This window comes from Lytechinus variegatus, chromosome 9, assembly GCF_018143015.1.
Source record: "Lytechinus variegatus isolate NC3 chromosome 9, Lvar_3.0, whole genome shotgun sequence".
In the NCBI taxonomy this organism is placed as follows: Eukaryota; Metazoa; Echinodermata; class Echinoidea; order Temnopleuroida; family Toxopneustidae; genus Lytechinus; species Lytechinus variegatus.
In genome coordinates this window covers 30,191,174-30,218,983 of record NC_054748.1, presented here as the reverse complement: position 1 = coordinate 30,218,983, position 27,810 = coordinate 30,191,174, and the positions used below count along the sequence as shown (strand labels likewise).

The following is a 27,810-nucleotide window of genomic DNA, read 5'->3' as shown; positions in this document are numbered from 1 at the left end:
TGGTTTGTATAATAAAGATCTATATCTGGTAACTCGTTACCCACCTATGCAAGAAGCATCCCCGTATCCGAGTTGGAAACCCACAGAACAGGTACAAAAATAGCTACCGTCTGTATTTGTACAGTTACCATTACTACACACATCCGTAGAAAGCTCACATTCGTTGGTATCTGTAAAACAGGAGAAGGTGAAGTTGGTAATGATGTTGTTGTTGATTGTGGCGATAATGATGATGATGTTTTTGTTGTCGTTAATGTTGTTGATGATGATGATGATGACGATGATTGGTGTTGATTGTGAGGATGGTGATAATGTTGATTAAAATAATGATAATGGAGATGAAGGAGATGATAATGATGATGGAGGAGAAAAGGATGTGGAGGGAGAAGGAGAGGAAGAGGAGAAGGATTGAAAAAGAAGAATCAAGAGAAAGAAGGGAAAAACATAACCATGATAAAATATAGAGCCTGATGTAATACAACATTCATTTTAATCGATCTGTGTCTCGCTCTTCGCGTCCCTCTTTATTTCCTTTCAAATCAATCAATAAAAAAATTACACATTTAGTCAAAATACAAAACAATAAAATCATCACCATTTATTGAAAATATGTTAAAGTCTAAGGTTAATATGCAGCAAAAGATAATTTGATCACCCTAAAAACTCATACCGAAAATTTTAAGCACTCTTTATTTTACTCAGCGATTTTAGTTTGGAACAACTTGCCATTTAATTTGAAACAGTCAAAATATTTATCAATCTTTAAGCAGAAACTTAAAGTGCATCTTTTTAAATTTCAAGTTTTATTATTGCCTCAACTTTTATGTCTATCTACTTAATCTTATTTATATGTACTGCTTTGTCTGTAATTTTGTTAATTCGTATCATGATTTTAACGATGCCGTATGTTTGCTACTCTGTTTTCTGCTATGATATGGGTTAAGTTATTTAGAATATTTCTGTGTATATTTCATATGTATTTAAATGGGTTTTTTTTTACTTGTTTTATCATGTATTCCAGGGCCCCACGGGAGACCAGTTTATTGCTGAGTGGGCTACCCTGGTTAAACATATTGAAATGAACTAATAAATAATAATATTGTAAATTAGGACTGGAGAGTTCTGCGTAACAAACCTTCTAGGAATACCTACCCTCGGGCGTAACTTTATGGTTTGGTTCAATGAGCCGTGAGCTCGGAAGAAGTTGTATGAAAGTATTCTCCAGATCAGATTCGGTCAGTGACGAGTCGGGTTTCAGGTCAACCCGGAAGGAAATCTGAAGAGATTTTCCTACCAAGCTGTAGTTCTGCACAGATACGGCCTGCAACTCGTCTACACTTAGTTCTGATGACGTGTTGAGGTAACGCAAGACCTTAAAAATAATGAAGAGAGAGTAATTTCGATTTAAAGAACATATTATTATTTTGATCTTCGAGACTTGCAGAAAGCTTTGAATGTATTTCACACACCGGTCAAAAATCAATAAAGAAAAACCTATAATGCTTTGAATATTGAATGATGATTATATGAGAGATAAAATGAACATTATTCCAACTGTATTTCGACTATATTGATATTCAAATGCGTGTGTGTGTGTATTTGAGTTTTGTCAGACGTGTTTCAATCAGTAATAATTATTTACATCTGGGACCGACCTTTAACGTTCCATCCGAAAGACGTGACCGGGGCTCGAACCTCCGCTTCAATTTGCAACTTCCCCACATAGCTTTGATTACAGGCGCACGCCACAACGCCCATGATAAATTATAATAATAATAAAAAAATATCATTGATATTGCTCAGTTACCGCACCATAAGAGTATTACTGAAAATATAGACGTGTTTTAACCATACTAACTTTAGATGATTCCCATAAATGAAAAAAGTCAAATGAGCTGGTGCCGCTGGACAATGTGTTTCGTTAAAACACAAGTAGAAAATCAGACGTAAGTCCCAAATACGCGCTGTTGATTGGTTGAAACTTAAGTTACATTTTTTTTAGTTCATTGCATCTCTTTCTGCAAAGGGAACCTGTTCAAACAAACCCCATGAAACAAATCCGATTTTCAACTAATGAAATTCACGTATGATGATATTGGATTTATTATTTTGTGTTGCGTTTAAACTTGATTTTTTTCTGCAACGTACCCTAGTTTACACAAACATTTAAGTCCGATCTAGACTTTTAATTCTCAGATTCACGTGCTGCGATTTATACGCTTCGCCACATTGATCAGGGGTGGTATTCTGAAAACGTTCTTATCTTTGTTCTTATCTTTTATCTTATCTCACTGAGATAAGAAGACGCTAAAATCATTGCCAATCGGTATTCTGAAAATCTTCTTAACGCGTTCTTATCTCTCTAAGGACTGCCCCCTTCTTATCTGCAACACGCCCATTTTTTTAATTTTACCAATCAAAATGCGCTTTATATTGGCAGTTTAACCAATAGAAGCGTTCCTTATGTGAAGAGAATATCATGGCGCTGCGCACACACGTGGTTTCTGGCGCATTGCGCGAAATAGGAATTTTATACGCAATGACTGATTTTATTATTTCGAGACGTCCACGTGCACAAAATAAAGAAAGAAAAGTAAATAAAGCAGGTACGAATAAAGAATAAAATATGAAGAAAGAAAGTAAGTAGGTATTAAAGTAAGAAGACAGAAAAGGGTCAGAATGAAGCAGAAAAAAGATGAAAGGAACAAAGCAAAAAATAATAAAAAAAAAATAAAGAGTAAACGAAAGAAAGCAAGCAAAAAGAACTTAAAAATAAAAAAATAAAAAAGAAAGAAAATAGAATGAATAAAAGAAGGAAAAGGAAGAAAGAAATAAAACAATTATCAAAGATAAAGTGAAGGAACAAAAATGCAGGAAAAAAAGAAAGAAACTAAAATGAACTTACACACAAAAGAAAAAAGGTCAAACTAAAAAGATAAAATGAAGTAACAAGGAACCGAAAAAGAAAAAGTCTGAAAAAACGAAAGAGAGAAAGTTAGAAAGAAAAAAAGAAAGAAAAAAGGGAATAAGAATGTAAAGAGTGAAGGAAGAGAAAAAAAGGAAAATGAAACAAAGAAATAAAGGTGAGAGAGAAAAAAAGAAAGGAAATTAACGCAAACATGAAGACTACAAAAAGATAAAGAAAAAAATTAAATTCAAAGAAAGAAAGACAAAAAGAAAGAAAAATAAAATGAAAAGGGAAAATAAAAAGTAGGGAAAAGAAAACGAAAAAAAATCAATGGAAAGAATTAAGAAAAAGTTAATAGAAGAAACACAGAGAGAAGAAAGAAAGTAAAGAAAAAATACTAAGTAAAGAACGAACAAAAAAAAAGAATGAGAGAAATAAAGAAAAAAAAGAAAGTAAAAAAAACACAAAAGTGTCAGAAAGCAGAAATACAAAAAAATTAAGAAAGAAAAATTAAGAATTATCAAAGGGAAGGAAGAAAAGGGAGAAAATAAAATGAGTGATTGAAAAAGGAAAAGCATGTATAAAAACGAAAGAATGGATGAAAAAAATAAGGAAAAATAAAAAGATTACAAAAAAGTGAAGGAAGAAAGAAAGAAAAAGGAAAAAGAAAGAAAAGGAAAAAGTAAGAAAAGGAATAGAAAAGGGGAAAAGCAAATAAAGACTTAGTAAAGAAAAAAAGAAAGGGATAAAACGAAAAGGGAAAATAAAAAAGGAAGAAAGGTGAAGTATAAATGAAACAAAGCAAAAGAAAAAAAGAAATTCAAAGATTCAAACAGAACAAAAGAAAAGATATAAATGAAGAATGAAAGAAAAGAAGAAAGAAAGACAGCCAGAAAGGAAGAAAGACTGACAGGTAGAAAGGAAGAAAGACAGACAGTTAGAAAAGCCGGAAAAAAGAAAAAGAAAGAAGGGATAGAAAAAAGAGACGGGCAAAATAAAAGGGTGAATGAAAGAAATGATGGGAGGAATACTTGTGGGTACTTGTTACTACTAGTGGCCATCGATTTTGAGCAAGAAAAAACGCGGACATCGTGAGATGTGATAACCCTCTAGCTATCTTAAATATTATCTTAAATATCGTAAAAGATAAGAAAGAAAAAAGATAAGAACGTTTTCAGAATACTACTTATCTTGATTTGTTCTTATCTTTTTAGCGCACATTTGTATTATATGCGCGAGTGGTAAATTTACGCGCTCAGCGTAGGATGGAAAGCAAGATAAGAAAAAGATAAGAACAAAAGATAAGAAAAAGATAAGAACGTTTTCAGAATACCAATTTGAGATCATGACGTAGATAAGAACAAAATTAAGATAAGAACGTTTTCAGAATACCGCCCCAGATCAGGATCATTGGACGCGGTATTGCCCGATGAGATTACGCGTTATATGAAGAATGTAGTTGCAAAAGAGGTTAGGTCCACTTTGGACCATTCCGAGAAAAACCATGTGTTTAATTCTCACTGATTACAATTTTCTTATGAGAAAATAAATTGTCACGATGTACTACCCTATCATATGAACGTAAAATTGGGTATAAAAGAAATCTACCCGTCTTCAAATCTTTTCTATATATTTTTCAATAAAATTATTATTGTGGACCTAACCCTTTTTGCAAGTAAACTTATTGATTCCAATCTCTTTTGATTAAAAAAAAGTTATATTTTTTGCAATTTTCATTCACATTTTTATTTGAATTTCATATTGTCTTTGGTATCATCAGAGGGACTAAAAATTTATGAAAAATTGACCTAACCCTTTTTGACAAATGAGTTTTTTTTTAAGAGTTTAGTTGCCAAAGGGGCTAGGTCCACTCCAAGAAAACCATTTTCTTCATTCTCCCATATCGAAATATTCTTATGCGAAACTGAATTTTCATGACACCCTACCATGGAAACATAAAATTAGGTAAATGAGAAATCTACCTGTCTTCATTTTTTGAAAGATATTCTTTTCAAAAAATATTCCGTGTGGCCCTAATCCAATTTTGCAACTTAACTGAAATGGACTTAACCCCTTTTGAAAAAAGGTGTTTTTTCTTGACAATTTCAACTTTTCTTTGGTATCATCTTATAGAGCTACTAAATATCTATACACTAAGACATAACGATCAAATTTGATGAAAAATGGACCCAACCCCTTTTGCAAGTGAGCTATTCATATATCACTTGCACGTAGGCCCTCAACGTGAATTTCAACCAGATCTAAACCTTTGTAAAACGAAGCCTTTAAAGAAAAAAAAAACGTACATCTTGTGCCAATTTCTGCTGGATTTCTTGGGATTCAATTGTCTCTGGGTAGGTAACAACGTCAAGCCCGTTGATAAATGAAAAACGAACGTTGAGTGACAGCGTCAATGCACCTATTTCATACCATCAACAAGAATGTTACAGATTCATTCATTAGTATCATTATCAATATTATAATTATTAGTATCATTACTATCATTATTATGAGTATTATCATTGTCATTACCATTATCATCAACATCGTTGTTGTTGTTGTTTTATTTGGCATTTCAAATACATAAGGACTACAGAGTTACAAACAAGAACAATCCCAATATTGCATGATAAAGAAAATAAGACATGGGACAGAGTTGCAGATGCTGCCTGGGTAAAGAAAAGATATAGAAAGTACCCATTTCCTGTTTATTACCTCTAAATCAATCATTGTTATTTTTTTAGTATTATTTAAACACGAATATAATGTGACAAATGTAAAACATAATAATATTTTTCCTACCTAGACAAACTCCATCGACTTCTGTTGTATTTTCCTTGCATACGCATGAGAAGTTACCCAGTGTGTTCACACAGTTGAATTCAGTCTTGTTGCAATTATCCAAGTCACGTTCACATTCGTTGATGTCTAAATAAATAAAAGAGAGTATACCAGAAACAACTGTTCATAAAACTTACAAACATAAAGTTGTCTGTTTCGAAAAAAAAAAAATAGTAGAATGAATATGTCATCTTGCTAATAATAAATTAAATAAATACATGAATGAAAAAGAAAATCGATGAATAAATAAATGAATAAACAGATAAGAAGATTAACAGATAAATACCATAATAAACTATTAGATGAACAGAAGAATGAATTAATTAATCGATAAATCAGTAGATAAAAAATAAGTAATAAATATTAAATAAATTACAAAACAATAAACTGAATAAGTAAATGAATATAGCAACTAGTTGATATTTTTTACCTCGACACTCTTTTGGAGACATGTTTTCGTATCCAGAATGGCAAGTACAATTATAATCTCCTGGGAGGTTTTTGCACATAGCTATATCAGATGGACACTGGTCTACACCAACCAGACATTCATCAAAATCTGAAAATATAATAAAAGGATGAAAGTGGAATTCAATTCAAGTTTTTAATTTCAATTACAATTTCCAAAATGGAATAATTGCTCTATACTTTTGCAAAAAGGAAATACCTTAAAAATGTTATTCAGTTATTACTGTTTTGCGTTTTAATATCAGAATAATTCTTAATTATTACAAACTGCTAAAATTAACGGGTTTTCTCCCTTCTCATCAAGATATAAGCCCACAATGACGCCACAGTACACACAATAACACTGTTCCAAACCGATCAATGTGTGTCGTTGGAAATAATGTAGTTCTCTTGATCGGACTGTAGTAGGATTAGTCGATGTGACTGCCACCTGATCTCACGTTTTACCAACAAACGTAGAGGGCGGTATATTTTCTCATTAAGATTTAGGCCTACAATCACTGATCTCTCCCCTAACTGGATATGCGGGGAGGGTCCTTTGTTTGAAGCCCGCGAGTTCTATTGTCCGCCATACCAGTTCCCCCAAAAGGAACGCGATCGCTCCATTAGCATGTGCATTGTGAGCGATACGCTACCTGTCTGCACACTGAAGCTCTCATTGCTTTTCATACAAAACTTCATATATTTAAGGTGCCAGAATTCGCAATTTTCTTGAAACCATGGTACTTTCCCAGTATACATTTCGGAAACATAATTTTGAAGGGGTTGGTGTTTTTCTCACCTAAGGAAGAATGGATGAAATCCTTGACTTGTCCGATTTTGGAGGTTTGCCAAATAACATCTTAAGATCGATATGGCGAGGACTTTCTAGCGGCTTTCTAGGTTATGCAGGCTTATAACACTGGGCTTGAAACCCACTTTAATTTAAATCCACCCCACCCCCCAAAAAAAATAAATAAATAAATAAATAGAAATAAAACAAGTGTAACACCGAAAAATTCATCGCTTAAGTGAGACTTTAAAAATATGACGTTCATATTTTACTTCTGATTTTGATTAAATTTTGAGCATTATTGTGTTTTTATTCTCTCTATTTAGTCGTTTCCATGAGGTGGACTCATGGAAACGAGTCCATCCCAACAAAAACTTGATTTGAATAAAAAGAGAAAAATTCAACAAGCATAACACTGAAAATTTCATCAAAATCGGTTGTAATATGAAAGTTATGGCATTTTAAAGTTTCATTTCACAAAACAGTTATATGCACATCTCGGTTGCTATTCCATTATTTTACCATTCTGTGCTTCCGGCAAGGAGGTCCTAATCGTCAAATTCGTAAAAATTGAAATATTGTATCATTCAAACTATAAAACACAAAAAAATAGTGAGTAACATCATCGACTCTCTCATTTGGATGTATCTGGCTCGTTTATATCACTTTTTTTTAAATAAGCGAAACTTTGAAATGCCATAACTTTCTTATTTTACATCCGATTTTAATGAATTTTCAGCATTGTGCTTGTCTGATTTTTCTCTATTGATTCAAATCAACATTTTTCTGAGGTGGACTTGACCCGTTCTCTCTCTCTCCTTCTGTCACATCGATCGACCGGCCCTCGATCTTCAATTATCCTCTAGCCAGTTTGTTCATATAGGCAGCGGAAGCGGGGGGGGGGGGGGTGTCCTGTCCCCCCTAAATTTTAGGTGGGGGACAGACCCCCAAAAATTTATGTTGACAACTTTTCTTTGTTCTTTTTGCTTGTCACTTTTTTTCCTGCATCCCCCCTAAATTCAGGTGGACCCCCTAAAATCGTTGTGGTCCGCCCTAAAATTCTGGTTGATAACATTTTTTTATGCTTGTCAGATTATTGCTTTTGTTTTTGCATCCCTCCCTAAATTTTGGGTTGATAACCTTTTTTTTGCTTGTCAGGTTATTTTTCTTGCGTCACCCCCTAAATTTCTGGTTGATAACCCCCCCCCCTTTTTTGCTCCACCGAGACATTTCATTCTTTGAAGACATTTGGCATCTCAAAATAAGTTCTGTGAAATTTCTGAAGTGTGTAAATAAGTCTCTGTAGCTTAATGACTTTTTTACGTACTTTTTTTTTAAAATGAGTTCTTGGAAAAAATAATTCTATCGATTTTTGACAGAGAAATATCATAAATTCACATGCCACAACTTACATAAGCCCCCTAAAGTCCTAATCCTACCGTACATGTACCTATTGTCCTTTCACAAAATTATATAAAGGATAGAATAATTAATCATTTTTTAACTCCTCCGAAACGGCAGATTTTCAGTCTTAACTTAAGTGTCTCAGAATACAGGCTACACGCAGTATTTTCGTGTCTCGTGATATTCTTCAGTCCAAACATGACTGATAAACTCATAAAACTTGGTAACATTTGTGAATATTAATAAATTGAATATTTATTTGAATCATGGTTTAAATTCATCACGCTTCCAGAGAAATCACAACAATCGATAACCCCCCCCCCCCGGAGTTTTAAAGTTTTGGAAACTCGCTCTGGTAATTTAGAATTACCACACATGTATTTGAGCACATGGGACTACATAAAGTCTACAACTATGCAGTTCACCAGCTTGACTTATCTGTGAAAAGTAATCCCCTTTTCTCTGTTTCCACGGTCGTCACGATAAGTGCAATTATACGTGGCACAGGACGACATCTTAAACTTTGTATCAGGTATAAATTCACATTGAAAAGGGCTGTTATAAGAGTTGATATGGTAAGTATAATTAAGAATTGACACTATTGCCGTGAACCAGACTCTACTCCGATTTTGGCTTTTTTGGGGGAACTCGGCGTGCGGAGGTACCAACTTCCGGTGCTTCAACACGGAATAGGCCAATCAGCGTTATTGTTCCCATCCAGGTAGGGGAGAGATCAGTGCCTACAATGATGCCACAGTCTTCACAAGTACACTGATTCCAAACCGATCAATGCGTGTCGTTGGAAATAATGTAGTTCTCTTGATCGGACCGTAGTAGGATTAGTCGATGTGACTGCCACCTGGTCTCACAGGCCTAATTCATTCCCCATAGACTCATGTGTTAAATTGGCACTTTAAAAAATTCATAAAAAATAAGGATGAAATTCGGGGGTCGAATGTTTACTACCAGTGGATAGGATTTATATCTGGCAATCCATATCTGACCAGAAAAGGGTCCCTCGACCGGCTCATTTTAAAAATAAATTGGCGTGTTTGAAGACACCGTCGGGGGGAGCAGATTCATCAACTCAAACAGCAAAATAGCCCTAATCCTTCCGCCAGTCATAATATAGTCCAAAATTGGTGATATTTCTTCCCAATTAGGGAAAAGGAAGTTCAGTAATTACCAAAAATAGAATCAGTGTTAGATGGACAATCATATGCATACACTTTGTCAATCAGCCATATCAAAATAAAAAAAATAGCAATGGGTTGGCTCGAATGAATATCTATGGCCTACCACTAGTAATTAGGCCCGTGAGACCTGTATTGTATGGCACATGAAGGTTTCTTTTTAATTTACCTTCCTGGCTTTTCTTCAACATCTGTACACTCACTTTATCACAAAGAAATGCATGAAATATACAGATGTGTTAAGTAATGACCATTTCTAATGTTACTCCTAATGTCCAGTGCCCTATGGATTTACACACATCCTACATGCCTATATGTAGCTCAACAATGGATGCAATGTAGGGCCCAAATCCTATAATACAAATTGTAGATATGAATAGTGTGCATATCTGGATTCAAGATCTGCCCACAATATAAATACCAGATTCACATGAGTTTAATTAGATAACAATAAAAAGAAATGAGAATCAACATACAAGCATACTATACATTCACATCTTCCTATGACAAGGGCCCAAGCCAGGGTGTAAGAGAAAGAGACAGGGGGTTAGATGGCTTGTATTCTAAATGGATGGGGGCTAGTCTGGCTAGAAGTCAGTAAAAGTTGAACAAGATGGCAGTAGAACTCATTCTCAGCCCCCCCCCCCACATACTAACTATGCTTTTCTCTACCCCCCCCCCCCTCCCTCTTGAATCCACCACTCTTCAGTCAAATTCTAAAGTTTTCTCTTCTCATTCCCTTCCCCATGAACCAATTTCACAAGCGCAATTGATGCAAGGCCTATCTAATGTGAGCTTTATCTCGTGATGGGTGCAATACACGATTTACAGCAGCGCTCGTCGGTATACGAAAACACACGACAACATGCAAGCAAGTCCCAGTGACAAATACATGCACATACAGCCTACACAGCCTAGCCTAGGTACACAAACACAGGGTTAGTTACTAATAACAACTTGTTACCTGTAGTACCCCCTATGTAGCCTTGTATAGCCATGAAGTTCAGTTTTTGGACCTCTTGATGATTGAAACATGTCTACTAGTAGAAACAATCTGCTACTGAAGAGTTGGGCAGGGATTTCATCCACTAAGCCTAAGGAATTTTAGGCTATGGTCAAGGTTATATATAGGTCTCACAGGCCTAATTCATTCCCCATAGACTCATGTGTTAAATTGGCACTTTAAAAAATTCATAAAAAATAAGGATGAAATTCGGGGGTCGAATGTTTACTACCAGTGGATAGGATTTATATCTGGCAATCCATATCTGACCAGAAAAGGGTCCCTCGACCGGCTCATTTTAAAAATAAATTGGCGTGTTTGAAGACACCGTCGGGGGGAGCAGATTCATCAACTCAAACAGCAAAATAGCCCTAATCCTTCCGCCAGTCATAATATAGTCCAAAATTGGTGATATTTCTTCCCAATTAGGGAAAAGGAAGTTCAGTAATTACCAAAAATAGAATCAGTGTTAGATGGACAATCATATGCATACACTTTGTCAATCAGCCATATCAAAATAAAAAAAATAGCAATGGGTTGGCTCGAATGAATATCTATGGCCTACCACTAGTAATTAGGCCCGTGAGACCACCTGATCTCGCGTCTTATTAACGAACGCAGAGGGCGGTATATTTTCTCATTGAGATATAAGGCTCAGTGATGCCACAGTCACAACAATAACACTGATTCCAAATCAATCAATGTGTGTTATTGGAAATAATGTAATTCTTTTGATCGGACTGTAGTAGTCTTAGTCGATGTGACTGCCACATGAGCTAACGTTTTACCAATGAAAGTAGAGGGCAGTATATTTTCTCATTAAGATTTAGGCCTAATGTAATTCTCCATGGCCTTCATCATCATCATCATCATCAACATCGTCATCATATCACCATCACCCTCAGCTATTTGAAAAAATATGCCCATTCTGCTTTATCAATGTTACAAATGTATTAATTCAATTAGTATAAGTTTGGGATTGTCATTTTTTTCAAGCAATCTGCTTATGATGACAATCCTTCTCCTGCAAATTGTGAACATCATATAGTTAATCATTTTTGTCTGGAATTATCTTTTTAGTAATCTTTATTTACAATTTATGCCAAAAATGCTAACATATTATGTTTATTATGTTATGAAAAATGTATTATACAAATGTTATGGATGCAGAAGAAAACAATAAATCAAATCAAATCAAAATTCTTTGATCGGATTGTAATAGGATAAGTCGCTGTGACTGCCACCTGAACTAACTTGTTACCAACGAACATAGAGGGCAGTATATTTTCTCATTAAAATATAAAACTACAATGATGCCACAGTCAACACAATAACACTGATTCCTAATCGATCAATGTGTGTCATTGGAAATAATGTATTTGTATTGACCGTAGTATGATTAGTCGCTGTGACTGCCGCCTGATCTAACGCTTTACCTGTGCAGGATCCATTTATGAGCTCAAAGCCTGGCTCGCAAGTACAGTTTTCAGATCCTGTGGAATTCATTAGTTCCTCAGTACAGGATATATCTAAAGAAGTAAAGTATTCAAAAAATAATATGTAAAGAAATTGAACTGTCGTAATTATAATCTTTTAAATATTGATTTTACTATTAACAGCAATGAGGTTTTCTCCAATTCTCATTACTAATAATATGATTTTACTATAGAAATGACCATTATCAGTTTTGTTATAATATCAGTATAAGCATCCAATTTGTAACCTATTAATTTTGTCGTTTTAGAATTACACAACTTCTTCTTCCCTTTTTCTTCGTCTTCTTCTTTGTCTTCTCCTTCTTCTTCTTCTACTTCTACTTTTATTCTACTACTACTACTACTACTACTGCTACTACTACTACTACTACTACTACTACTACTACTACTACTACTATTAATACTACTACTCCTACTACTATTGCTACTACTACTACTACTACTGCTATGGCTACTACAAACTACTACTACTATACTGCTATTCTATTATCTTACTATTTCTTACAACGACGACGAAGATGATAATTTTTTTATTTAATTTCTGTCTTACACACTCACCCACATAAATCCACCCACCAATCAACTTACCCACGCACACACCTACGAAATTCCCCTCTTTGTCACACACACGCGCGCACAAACACACCCTCACCTAGGTACCAAACCCCACACACACCCTACCCCAATTCACACCAGGTTTTATCCTTACAGACTCCCACACATTGACTTACCGATAGGCCTACATGAATGTTGATCAAGGCCAAGCCTATAGCCTGGTTCACAAGAACATGTGTAGGAACCCAAATCATTTTCACAAATCTGGTCACAGTCGTTGGTGTCATCTTCAGCACATTCGTTGAAGTCTTAACGTATGAAGATGGGAGATTTGAGGAAATATTGTTATTGTACGCAATTGTAAATCTTTTTGGGACAAAGGAAATCAATTATACATCACATATTCTACGCATGACGATAGCTCACTCTTTATTAAACAAAAAAGACTGCAATATTATTGTTCATCACTTCAAGAGAACTTTCCGATACAGGCTGTGTACTTATTTATCATGCATTTGTGATTCTCTCACGAGTACCGATTCCCATGGAAAAGTAATCCAAATACTGGAAACGCAAATAGCTAATCTTTCATGTCCTCGTGCAAGAAAAACATAATTTGAAGTAAAGCTTCATGAAAAAAAAACATTCGAACTACTTTGTGCATTAGAGAAAATGAAAGAGTTGTCCATTCGCTACCTCACAATGATACCACCAATGTAGCCATTTTAAAGTCCACGTAAAGCAATGACTTCACTGTGTTACAACTTTTTGAAAATCAATAACTCTTAATGATAATGCGACATTTTCAAACTTTACCCATCTGTCTCTCTATTTTGTTTCCCTTTTCCTCTAAAAACAACTTTTTTCCTTATTGGTTGGGTTCTCTTATAACTCACCGAAGCAATTACTCCCGTTGCCTGTCAATTGAGGAGGGCAGGGCCCGCATCTGTATTCTTCCTCTGAGGACGGGGGCTCATCGTAGCAGATAACCCCCTCATAACAAGGCCCGCTACCCTCACATGCATCGTAGTCTACGTCACAGTGGTCACCTGACCACCCACCAGTGCAGTTGCACGTGACCACCTGTAATATCATTACATTCATGTAGACAAAAAATCGTTGATTTCTATGCTCTTTTAAATGTGAATGCTTTGAGTGAACTTAGTTCATGATAAATTATGAAAAGGTCTCAAACTATGTGTGTTTTATGAATAATTAACAATTGTTCAAGAATATCATACCTGCAGATGAAATACATATGTGATTGTGAGTTGGAATGAGGAAACCTATTGGGACAACAGACAAGATGACGAGTAGTCTACGTAACAGTGGTCACCTGACCACCCATCGGTGCAGTTGCACGTGACCACCTGTAATATCATTACATTCATGTAGAAAAAAACAATCGTTGATTTCTATGCTCTTTTAAATGTGAATGCTTTGAGTGAACTTAGTTTATGAAAAATGATGAAAAGGTCTCAAACTATGTGTGTTTAATGAATAATTAACAATTGTTCAAGAAAATCATACGTGATTGTGAGTTGGAATGAGAAAACTTTTTGTTGACAACAGACAAGATGACGAGTTGTTGAAAATTGGCGACGCGGCTTGTTGGAGATTAAAAGACAAAATGATGAATATTCGAAACTCGGCTGGTTGACCTGTTTAGGACAAGATAAGACGACGAGCTTGGAAAGACAGCTTGTTTTGGACATGGACAAATATATATGAAGAGTTGTTGAACCTTGCAAAGGGGCTTTCCGAGTTCCGTCATCTTTTCCCAAACTATTTTGCTTTCAGAGTTCCAACAACTCGTCTTTTCGTCACTTAACTCGTCTTTTCATTATCTCGTCATCTGGAATATACTTAAGTCACCTATCCAGCGTTAGTAGATCAGTGCCGAAGTCTAAGATTCTATTCAATTCAACTCAATTTGTTTTATTTCATTTTCGACAGTGCAAAGTTACGTGGACGTTTCAAGCACTAACATCAGAAAATGCGCTAACAGAGGCTCTGTTACACCCGGCAATACCTCATGTCGCACGAACGCGTTATTTAAGACTTTATTTATTATTTATTTATTTAAACATATTTATTCAGGATGACAAGATCAGTTATTAAAAAACTGTTTTACATCATGTTCCTGACATTAAAAACCTAAATACATGTAAATCAATAACATATTATAGATGACATAAAAATCAGAGTAATATCTAAAAGATTGTGTTTAAAATGATACAATGCAATACAAGAACATTTACAATATGTTATACAAAGAAATAAAGTAAATGCAATTAAATTCAAGTATTTAACAACCAAAAAAGTACACGATTTTTGGCCGAAAAGTATGAATTAGTGGTTATAGAACTATATAAAAATCGGTAAAACTCAGAATAATAAAAGAAATTCATAAGTTGAACATTGATATGTAATAGGAATACAAAAAAGTGGTATAATTTACATTAAAGTATGACAATACATAACACATGTGTTTCGTGTATTTATATGAGGCAAATTGAATGATAAAATAAAAAAAATGATACATAATAAATTGTAACGAATTACGACAAAGATATAGGTACTAAAGACTTGTGTCAACACTACGATTCGAAAGCTGTGACTGGGCCTACTGTTTGTGTTCTGTTAACGACCCCCCCCCCCCCCAGCAAAGCTCGTCAATGAATATATATGTACTTACAGCAAAGCCGTTAGCATTGAGATCCTGTCCCTCTGCCTGGCTCTCAAAGTCACACTCGCCATCGTTCTCGCATTGACAGATGAGGACTTTGTAGGAGAGGGAAGTCTCTGCGCCTCGGTTGTCCATCGCGATAATCTCAATGGAGGAGATGTTCAGATTAGTGGGTGTCCAGGTGAAAATGCCATCTACGCGAGAGGGGTTGAGTGGGGAGAAAAATGAGATATAATGGGAGAGAATGTGAGAAAAAGTGTTAAGATGATAAGAGGAAACAGCAGGGAGACGAGCAGAGAGGGACAAACAGACAGAAGAGACAGGGTGGGAGAGACATCGGAAAGGGAAAACGTGAGATATTACGGCAAGAGGGAGATGACAGATACAAAAAGGAAGACAAAATGGAGAGGGGGGAAATAGAGAAAGAGAAGGTCGAAAGATAACGACAGAAATTGGATAAAAAATAGTGAAAGACAGAAAGGGAAAGAGAGTGAGAGAAATGATAGAGCACCCATAATCATTCAAACTTCATTTCACTCATGCGACTACAATATATCTTTGGAAATTTTAATAAAAACTCCCAATCATTTTTCAGGCGATAGAAGGAGTGTAGCAAGCAATAAAACTCACACACGCACTCACACGCGTAAAAATCTCACCTGCGCTTATATTGGCGCCATCCGGAGTTGTATCGTTGAAAGTAAAGTATACGTCATCATCATCGTTAGGGTCATGTGCAGTAATCTGTAAGGTAACGTTCACGCCCACTTGCACGAAGAGAATGTCATCCTCCTGTAGTGCATCTGTTTCCGTAAGTTCCGTGACGCTTGTTATGTTCGGAGGGAAATTATCTATAAAGTTACAAAAAACGAAATATGAATCTTATCATTTCATATTAATCACAAATGGTACTCGAATTTGCATTAAAACTATTTCAATTCCGTTCAAAGAAAAACCATGCCATGTAATCATAATTTCAAGGCTTAATATATTTAAAGACTGCCGGTGTTAGTTGCTGTTTATATTCCCGAAAAAATGAAAATGCATATAAAATTATACACTGAAAATATGCATGACGTAATTAAGTAAAATTATGGCTGGTTGCCCATTTTCAGCTGCAACGTTATTGTATTTTATAGTGTTATATTGTGTTTATAGTGTCAGTCGAATGTGAAAATTTCAATATAACGAAATTATGTGTAAAAGTAAAACAGGAATGTATGATAGTACTCATTATATGGGATTAATGATAGCGACGACGAATCTCACCAAGGTTTAGGAGTTCGTTGTCGAGTTGGTTCCCGGTGTCCATCGTCTGTTTTCCCAAATCGGGGTTGACAGCAAGGAAGTCGAAAAGGCACGCTTCGTTATCCCCGCAAGTCTCCCAGGCCTCTCTGGTCCTGTTAGGGTCGAGGGCGAGTAGGGCGTCTAAGAACATTGGTGTGTAGTTACTTGGTTTGTAGTAACTCCAGTCCCTATCACCGTATTCAAACAGCGACTCGTTATTCGTTATCATCCCTTTAGGAATAATAAAAAGACATCGTTCAGTTATAGCTAAGGAGGTTTAATGGCTGTTTCGATTCGTGAAAGATGACCATCGGCTTTCAGTTGACCATGGCTCATCAAAATCATCGTCTTGTTCGTCGTCATCATTATCATCATCATCATTAATCGCGGAATAAATCATTATCTCCAGGCAACACGATCATTATGATCATCGTCAATAGAGTAACCATTGGCAATATTATTTTTATTATCGTCTTCAACATCGTCATCATCATCGCCAATATCCCCACTACCACCATAAATAACAACAAATCATACTTACCATTATCAATATTAAAATGATTGCCATCATGCTCATAATTATCATCACCATCAAATGATGGTCATCATCATCTTCATCCAACAACAATCATCAACATCATCTGCTTTGCGAATGAATATACGTGTGCCAATAAAACATGACAACTTACATGATTGTCCAAATTGGTATATTTCTTCTTCTGTTAGATTTTTCCCGGGCTGATCGGTAAGTAACGTTCCATTCCGTAAAAGAAAATCATCTGTTTTATCTCCATTGACATTACCTGAGAAAATGTACGTAAAGTTGGGTAAACAGAAAAAAAATATATATCAGCTCCAAATTTGTTTGTGCTCGACAAAACGATTGGGGAAAAATCCGCTTCATCATTCATTAAAACAAGATTTGCAAACGACCTTTGCCTTCACTTGGCCATGGCAGTCAAACAAATCTCCGCGGTCTTGTCCCTTCCGTTTTCTCCAATTAGAGCCTTCTCTAAATTCCTTCTGTGAATATATGAATGATACGATTACACTGGATTAACATGATTAAGGGGACTCTTGTCTCCGTTACACCATGGGCTGGCGTTCGATCGAGAAAGGCCCGGGAGAGCCGACGATCAGATAAAACATGTTATTCAGGACCTAAGGAAGATGAATAACAAAACATGCTATTCATCTCCTCGCATGAAAACTTTGTCACAAAATAGGAGGATAGACAATGTGTTGTCCAGACCCCAAAACCCTAATCAAGTGACAAGGAAACCCCGTAATATCCATAGGGCAATTTAGATTCATAAAACATCAGAAGAAGGGGAAGAAAAGTGCTGTGTGGATACCCTTGGCGATGCAGAAAGCCATTGCCGCACTCTTTCGTTTGGAAACAAAAATTATTATGTCGATCCCCGTACTGCAAGGCCATTAAGTCCTTCGAACGTACATTACTGTCATGGTTCCTGGATGTCGTTGTCTCCGAGACGAATCTTTCGACCTCCCATCTTTCAAATGAAAGCGTGTGAAGGATTGGTCCCACTGGACTTACGGATGCAGAGAGGATGTAAAACGGAAAAGAATCTTGCCATCTAATGGAAAACGTTATGTATCCGTCATGTACTCTTTGCATACGTGTTTCATAAGCTCTATATCCATCTAGAATTCGTCCACTGTGATTTCATTGTTCGCCCAATTTTGCGCCATTGTCTGGAGCGGATGAAAACGGATGTAACCATCCCAAAATTTACTTGTCCGCTGTATCCGTTTGAATACATTTTGTGTCCGTCAGCCAGTGGGACCAGGCCTTGAAGAGCTTATCCCATGCATTCAACAATAACCATAGGGGGCGGAAGCGGGGGTGACGCCCCCCCCCCCCTAATTCTTTTTTGTTAATTTTTTTATTTTTTTTGCTTATCAAAAGTTTTTGGTGGTACCCCCCCTAAAATTTTGGTTGTTGATAACCTTTTTTTTTTCCTAGGCTTGTCAATTATTTTTACCTGTGTCCATCCCAAAATTTCAGGTGGACCACCCACCTCTAAATTTCTTGGCTTCCACCGCCAATGACAATAACCCATTTTGGCCATTAGTCCAGATGGTTCATGAACGGTATTCTGCACAAATTGCAATTGACTCATCATGGCCCAACTTTTTTCAGCAAAACCATCACTTCTGATTTAGATCCATCCGACGACACCGGTAATTTTGACCCTATCTCTTTGGCATCATGCACTGGCAAGGTCTATGAGTACATAATCGCAAACAGACTTTGCCGAGTTTTATGCTCTACCGGTACGACTGGGGATTCGACTCGAAAAACACTTCTAAAGGGAATAAGGCTGCATTTAACGCTGCCAGATGCAGATACTTGACATAAAAATAACTATAAATTTTACATTCTTCGACTTCTGTGGAACACCATGTTTGTTTAAAACGGGTAAACTGTGCTTATTGTCACGATCCCCCCCCCCCCTTATCAATAAAGGTAATTAGAATTTAAATAACCGTGGGTAAAATTTGAAAATAATTGTTCAATATTTGTTTGTGTTAATTATGTTTGTGACGAACTGTGGTGTTTTTTACATCTTACATCGTTATGGTAATTATATGTATTAGAGTTAAACCTATCGATGACAAGTGGGCCAGTGTAGATGGCTTACCAAGCAGGCCCCTCCCTGTTGCGTTTTCAGAATACTCAGGCGGAACCATGACGCCAATATCCAAGATCCCATTCTTAAATGTCACTGTGAAGGACGTACTCGAATAGCCTTCTGGTTGAAAGAGAGCCGTGGCCTTGATCTCACCCTCGGATTCGGTCTCATTATCCGAGGATAAGATGAAAGTCGGATCCTGTGAGTCATATCCATCTAGGTATAAACATAGAGAGATTATAAGGTTCATCATTTGGCATTAGTTGTCAGGTAGGCCTACATATCATTTGGTTTCATTTAAGTCTTCTGATTTTTTTAAATTTCATTTCGGGCTTTTTTAAAAGTCATATTCATTAAGTAATTGGTTCTATCAGCAGTAGTCATATTGACTTCAATTGTTAACAACTGCTTTGCCACCATCGCCAACACGATCATTTCAGCACTTGAAATAACACCACCAATACCAAGGCCATCATCATTATCATCGTCATGATCACCATCATCTTAACCATCAGAATCATCATCATCATCATCAGTTTCATCACCATCATCCTCATACTAATCACCATCATCATTATCACCACCGTCATGATCATCATCATCCTAACCATCAGAATCATCATCACCATCAGTTTCATCACCATCCTCCTCATCATAACCGTTATATCATTAGTATAATTTCAGCCTTTCTATCAGATGTTTTAAGAACTTCTATCAAAATAGTTATTCATTCTTTATTTTAACGTTTACGGGATCTGGCATATTAATGGAAGCACCATTAACTGCACAGTGAGACAACATCATCACTTTAAAATCGTCTTTAAAGGGGAATGAAACCTTTGGAACAAATAGGCTTGTGTAGAAACAGAAAAATCAAAGAATAAGAATAAAGAAAGTTTGAGAAAAATCGGACAAATAATGAGAAAGTTATGAGCATTTGAATATTGCAATCACTAATGCTATGGAGATCCTCCCATTGGCAATGCGACAAGGATGTGTGATGTCACTGATGAACAACTTTCCCTTTGGTGGACTATAAAATACCCTCAAAATGTCTCTTTTTGCTTTTTCTAATGATGATACAAACTCTTTATCCATGATGTATTCTTAAAAAAATATGTAATAATGCCCTCTGTAGAAAGAACACATGATCTATGGATAGATGTGATAAAAGAGGCAATTCAAGTGAAAAATATACTAAAGTAATGGGGAGAGTTGTTCACAAGTGACATCACACATCTTTGTCGCATTGCCAATTTGCTATCTCCATAGCATTAGTGATCGCAATATTCCAATGCTCATAACTTACTCATTATTTGTCCGATTTTTCTCTAACTTTTGTTGATCTGTTTATTTGATTTTTCTGTTTTCACACAAGCTATCTTGTTCCAATGGTTTCATTCTCCTTTAACATTAAACAGTATCATCAACACCACCACCGTCACCGTCATCTTTATCAAACGTCAATAAATAAACCTCTCAAAAAAGTTTCGAAATCTCAGTTTCGCTATCAATTTCTCCCAACTCCCGATTCTACACAATGCATATTTGGTATCATTCAAAGATCATTTAGTTTTCTGTAAAATGATACCATGCTTGTTATGATCATGCCATCACGAAAAGAGCAGGAGTCAAAAATGTTGGACGAGTTCTGAATTGAAAAGCTGCAAAAAGAGCATAAATAGTCATTGAGGGTCAATACAGATCATGATTCTTTTGTCTGTGTTCATAGAGATGAAAATCCATTCAAATCAAGCCCTTGCTTCTTCTTTTTTTATGTTTTGTTGTGGTGTATGGAGTGATGGTTCTGTGGTGGGATGACATGGTTTGAGTCGTAGTTTGTTTGTTATGTGTTTGCTTGAGCAGAGGTGTGTTTGATTCCATGCTAATGTGGATGTTAAGGTGCATGAACACAATGAAAATAAACCGCTGAGAAACTTACTCATCACCACGGAAAATAGAACAGTGACTTTCAATATTGTGTCTTTTGCAACTTTTGAATCTTTGACCTTGCCCCAAATTTCAAGGCACTGCACCTCCATGTAACCATAATCATATCATATAGGGTATCAGTTTAAAGAGAATTAAATGATCTATTCATTGATATTAATTACACATTGATATTTACTAGAACCGAGGAGGGATTTTCGATCAATTTCTAAAGAAGCCGCTGGGAAACTTACTCATCACCACGGAAAAAAAGAAAATTTACTTTCAATATTGTGTAATTTTGCAACTTTTGAATTTTGTTCTTGGCCCACATTTCAAGGCACTGCACCTCCATGTGAACCATAATCATATCATATAGGGTATCATTATAAAGAAAATTAAATGATGTATTTAGTAATTCTACTAACATATTGATATTTATTAGAACCAATGAGGGATTTTCGACCAAGTCAGATTTCCAACCTTTTTTGAGGAGTTTACTTTATGAAGTCTGTCATATTAATGGAGAAACCAAAGTATTAACTAGATCGCAAAATGTCATTTTAACGATCATCGTTGTTATCTTTATCTTTATCATCATTATAATCATAATCGTTATCATCATCATCATCATCGTCATCATCATCATTATCATCATCATCAATCTTTAATATTCTATGCTTACCGTTTAGGAAATCTGTCATATCAATGGAGGAACCATTAACAAGAATACTCATTTCTGTCCTGTTGTCGTTCAGCTGAAATTCAACCTGATCAATATTAAATAGTAATAGTGCGATTACAGATCCACGGTGCACAGCAATCAAGGCACAGTGTAATAAAAAAGGGGAATGCAAAGTTACATTTTACAGTCAACACGTATAAATCAAATGTACGTATACAGCTAATTTTAAATTTTAACCTAGACAAAGATTATGCCACTTACCATAAATGATAATGAAACAAATGGTGTATGCAACTTAGAATGGTCTGATGAACCAATTAAATATCATGGGCTTGTATTATGCAAGAACACAAATAAATTTAATGTCCTTAAATGGTCTGTCCAGATAAATAAAATCAAACGTATTATAAATCTTTGGAAGATGAGAAATCTAATGTACTATATGGGAGAATACTTATTAACACAATGTTACTTATATCACAATTGATATATTTAGGCACATGCTACATCATGCCCCAAAATTATATCAAAGAACTTAATAAAATAATTAATTCATTTTTATGGAATTCTAAAAATTAAAAAAGAGAAAGGAGCTTACATCATTAATCCACCCGAGTGTGGGGGCTGAGGCATGATTGACATAAACTCTAGATTTAAATCACTCACAATTTCCTGGTTACCAAAAATTGTAAGAGGTGATGAACCACCATGGAAATGTATTCGTATGTTTTGGTTGCATAAATTAGGAGGTATATCATTATCCATTCAATTTAACTGTTCTCCATTAGACATGATTAAATTACATAAAAAATATTACTCACTTCATGGGCTGAACTTCAATATCTTAATATACTTCAAGTAAGTCAATTTGAAAATGAAATACTATGGAATAATTTATATATTAAACATGAAAACGGGCTATTGTTTTTCAGAAAATGGTACGATAAGGGTATACTAAAAGTAAGCCATTTAATTGAAAATGGATAATTGAAGAACTCTATAATTATAATTCTCTTTGTATCTTATTTCAATATGCTAAAATTAAAACCGCTTTTCTAAAATATTGGTTCGAAAAGTTGAACACTGCTCATTTTAAGAATCACGGTGACCAACCAATAAAAAACGATAAATTGATTCAAATTAAAACCGGTGACTCAATTGACATCACAATATCAAAAACAAAACAATTCTACACATATTTTGTAGTTAAAAAAAATTACAGCCAACGGTGTTATATTTTTGGATAGGCTGTCACTTGCAGAAGAATATGACTGGAGCAAATTGCTGAAATTTAAGTATGAAAAATAATAACAGAGTTAAATGACATAATTTTAAATTGCTGCATCGGATTATGCCGTATAAAGAGAATTTAGCTCGATCATGTCGATGGAAGATCACATCAGACATGGCTTGTACCCATTGTAAACAAATAGAAACTATAGATCATGTTTTTTGTTGCATTGTCCACATGTGATTTCATTTTGGCAGAAACTAAGCTATTTCATTAAGATCCGGTTTAATGTGAATATTCAAATGAATGCGAAAACTTTATTGATTGACCCCGACGTTGAAAATGGAAACATGGCCTTTCTGAACGTAATTTTGATTTTCGCACATTATACGACACATAGAGTCTATATGCTAGCTTAGTTCATTTAAAAAAAAACAATCAGTTATTTTTCTTTGCTGTCAGACTTTTAGGGCGCGTCCTGATCTAGTGGTTCTGACTCTCGCCTTTCCTAATCCTCACCATGGCGTGTTTTCATTCAGCAAGAAATTTATCCGCACTGTCCTGCACTCGACCCAGGTGAGGTGAATGGGTACCCGGCAGGATTAATTCCTTGCATGCACTGAGCGCCGGTGGTGGTAGCTTGAGCTAAAGCCGGGTAATAATAGCAGCGCTTTGTATCCTCAGGCAAAAGGCGCTTTATAAATACAGTTATTATTATTACTATAAGAGAATTAGTCACTAATTTGAGATTTCTTGAAAAGAGTAATAAGATGAAAATAACAGAAAAACAGTACAATGAAATCAAAAGCTTGTGAAATGTGAAGCTAATTGTGTATGGTATTATTTGTGTTTTATTGATGTTAATATAATAAGAACCTCTCATGAGGACAACCAAAAAAAAAAGCTTTATGCAGCATGGTGGGCTATTTCCGCGCTCTGAACCTTAAAGCAGATACGAATCAATACCGCCATCTCGAGTCCTCAACTACTCGAATCTGGCCAGTTTCCTGACCCATAATGCTAGTCTAGTATTGTAATATAGACCCACTTGCATGATAACATGCTAATTAACTTTTCAATACCTTTATACCGCAATAATTATGTTACAAAACAAGTATCAAAACAACTTTTCCCCTCAAAGCATTTTTGTTGCACAAAACAAGTACAATTATAGGTCAATTTATTCCCTGTAGTCTTGGTAGATATCTGAAAACGTATGTTTTAAGACTATGTATTTATAACACAGAGTCAATGAGAGACCACACACAGTTCACTCCCCCTTTAAACCTCACGCAATTATAAAAGACAACAGTCACATTTGTTTTATTCGCCACTGAAAGGTCAAATCAAATTGGATGACATCAAAACGGTCCTTGACTTCTCACAATTGTTCTTGTAATGATAAACTGTATGAAATGAATTTTGAATCGCACGTACCTTCGTGATATCTTGTGTAGCAGCGAACCCTATGAAGACCGTTCCGTGCTCAACGGGTTCACTGTTGTTAAAAGCCTTGCCAGTTCTTGATTGCAAAACGAATGGATCACCGTGACTGTAAGACATCGTAATGTATTCACCAAGGCCGTTGAAGGTGTATTTCCTCCCATCCAGAGTATTGATATGCGGATCACCCCAAAACCATCCTAAAAGTTTACCAAGAAATCGAAAAGAATTGGAAACGTATTTTATATCAAAATTTACCAATAATTACAACGCTTTCAGTCGGAAAACATACTTGTATGACTGTCCCTTGGGCTCATCATTTTTTTTTATCAAATCTATCAAATTAAGGTCACAAAACTAACACTGTCTGCTTCTATAGGGATATCACTGAGGACCGTTTCGTAAAAACTTTTCATATAAAATTTGGAAAGTCAGTTTAAACCTGCTGAAATCATTTAATTTGATTAGTATATAGTGCATTTATTATGGACACTGTGCACTTCTCTATTTTAGCAGCCTTGCTACTATCATGATTATAAAGCAATAATTGAAAGAAAAAACCGAATGTTTTCGCTTACTGCCCAATTGTCATGATCATAAACGAAAAATAGAACTTTTGTATTCGATTACCGTAATTTTTCTTTATTGATATAATATCTTAAAGGTCTTGTTGTTTTCAATGTATCTTTTTATGCTCCCCAAGGAGTGGAGATAGTGCACATATAGCGGCAAGAATCCGATGGCCGGAAGTGGAGACATATTATGCGCTGTGTAAAAGCAGATTACTATAATAATGGAAATGCTACAACAGTAAAATTTATGATTTACATTTTTTTCAGTTTGGTGACATATACATACCCCACCATGGTCGCCTATATCCAAAGCAGTGAGCCCGTGGGCGACGTCGCTCGTAAAGACTACAGAAATTTCCACCAGCAAGTCCACAGCAGTAGAACCGTGGTAAGACATCTCTCTCTATATAAAATGGCAATTACATCGTAATTAACTACTGAACAGGATAAATTGATGGAGAGGAAATAAATGCAGGAAATTAAGCTGCATTGAACTTGTGTAAAAAAAAAATACAGTACAAAATTCACGTAAACTATGCGTTATACATTTAAGATTTTGACTTATTTTATTAGATGTACCTTCCCCCTGTACATGTATAAATACCAATCTTTCATATTGCTGACTGTCTGCATACCATTCTGAACACTATTCAAACCAGTTACATGTAGATGACTTAAGTTTTGATAATATGGAAGCATCATGGTGTTGTGGTTATGACTGCCGTCTTTTGATCAGAGGGCCGTAGGTTCAAATCCTGCTCCCAGCATTAATTTTTTCATCAAGAAATTTATCCATATTATACTACACTCAACCCAGGTGAAGTAAATGGTAACCTGACAGGACTATTTTTCTCAAACCGCAGATCAAGGGACGGCATAGATATACCCCCCCAAAAAAAAAAAAGCCCCACAATTTGAGAACCATGACGCAGTGCCACTGTTCAGGAGATGCACCGGAAGTATTTGTGACGGCAATGCTGCAGCCCCGTGAACGAAACGGACTCCAATGGCATGTCACCGGTAATAACGTGATAGCCTCTGTCGATCTGGAGCGAGTTCAGCCGGTGAAACTGCCGCTTTATAGTCATGGTACATAATAATAATGATAATATAGGCCTACAGGATTTAAGATGCTTTGATTAGTTGCCTATTTAATGTCGCACTTTATATTATTACTTCGAGTTTAGTTCCAGCTAAGCGCTTCGTGCATAAGGAATAAATCCTGCAGGGCACCCATTTGTCTCACCTGTCATTGCGGATCAACTTCTTGCTGAAAGAAATAACGCCATGGGCAGGGAATCGAACCTTCGACCCTCTCAAAGGCGAGAGTCGGACCCACCAGACCATAACGCTCAACATGTACATGGTAACTCACCAATCCATTCATAATAGTAACTAGAGGAGTAATAGAAGAATGAAAAGAATCTAGCGTTCGATGGCATGACTGCTTGGTAATGGCTGGACCGCCAAAGACTTCTATAGCCCCTGATCAAAGCAGATATCTCATAGGTACATCTGTATCCACCTCCAAATCTGGGCCATCGAGGCTGGTAGCAGGTTGTCCCTCTACTGTCTGTTAATATGACATAAAACATAATTACATGTAAATACAAATAAACCCTATAGCGATATTAGTATCCCGATTTAAACGGTGGTATTGCACTTTGTCATGATCCAGGCTAATAGGTTTTATTTTTTTATATTTTGAGGACAAACCCACCTTTCTATCGGACAGATTTCTTTATTACAGCACCTGGGAGAAAATCAAATGGGAGCATTGCCCAAATCTAAAGCAGGGGCGGATCCAGGATTTTGAAATAGGGGGGGGGCGCCAGCGGCGAGGGAGCGAAGCGACCGAGCGGGAACAGTGTGTTGGAGGGGGGATACCCCCCTCCCACGGCAAGGACTTTTTCAAAAAATCATGTCCAAAAGTCGTATTTTGAGAGCACCTTTAGAAGAAAAATGCACACTTAAATCACTGTAACTTCATGACTAAAAGACACATACTGACTCATTTAGGAGCTGGTTTCCAGTCACACACCGTATAAGCGGTCATTCAAAACATACATTTGGCAAAGGCTCTTCACTTGCTTGCACGAAAGTATTTTTATTCTCCCCCCCCCCCCCCCCCCGTCACATAAAATCTTCGCTCCTTACGCTGACATATAGCTGCGGAGTGGGGTCGACTGGTGATTGAGAATATACAATTTTGCTCCTTGATAATTCGTTGGAATGATTGCTTCGGCGAAACTTAGTTGGGGGCAGGGGCGGATCCAGCCTTCGCCAATAGGGGGGCCCGGAATTTTTTTTTCAGCCATATTTTCCCCGATCGGCCACTCGAATATGATATTTGCCGGGATTTTTGGTATCTTTAAAGGGGTAGTCATATATTAGTCACTTCTTAGCTTTATTCTTATGAATAAACATAAATATATAATACCATAATCATTATTTATATAATGCGAGCGCGAAGCGCGAGCTATTTTTTGGGGGGAATCTTATTTACTTTTTTCTAAAAGTTTTGAACATTCTGGGCAATCCTGAAAAAAGATGTGTATGCAAGTGAATAATTATTACGAACGTGAAGCGCGAGCAAAAATGAACTGATGGAAAAGGTACTGTTAAGGACTTGCTTGCAGTTAGCCATGAAGACGTTACATATTTTTAAAAATCAAAT

General features: G+C 36.0%; 1 protein-coding gene across 1 annotated transcript; it reads right to left on the bottom strand.

Moving 5' to 3' along the window:
- Positions 1–36: 36 nt before the first annotated feature.
- LOC121421947 (mucin-like protein) lies at positions 37–26,386 on the bottom strand. Its single transcript, XM_041616747.1, has 17 exons — positions 26,380–26,386; positions 25,420–25,536; positions 24,556–24,761; positions 21,888–21,972; positions 19,283–19,489; positions 17,306–17,419; positions 16,599–16,847; positions 15,989–16,180; positions 15,339–15,523; positions 13,537–13,723; positions 12,817–12,948; positions 12,026–12,118; positions 6,180–6,308; positions 5,711–5,836; positions 5,215–5,327; positions 1,153–1,372; positions 37–170 (listed from the first exon to the last, which is right to left on the bottom strand). Exons 1-17 carry the CDS (start codon positions 26,384–26,386, stop codon positions 37–39), a joined length of 2,496 nt encoding a protein of 831 aa, XP_041472681.1.
- Positions 26,387–27,810: the final 1,424 nt, after the last annotated feature.

What these genes read in the sequence shown, in the direction of transcription:
- LOC121421947 (XM_041616747.1), bottom strand. An exon ending in CTACACAAGATATCACGAAG is followed by an intron (nt 21,973 to 24,555) that starts GTACGTGCGATT and finishes AATATTGATCAG; the next exon opens with GTTGAATTTCAGCTGAACGA. An exon ending in CATAAATGGATCCTGCACAG is followed by an intron (nt 6,309 to 12,025) that starts GTAAAGCGTTAG and finishes TTATATTTTCAG; the next exon opens with ATTTTGATGAATGTCTGGTT.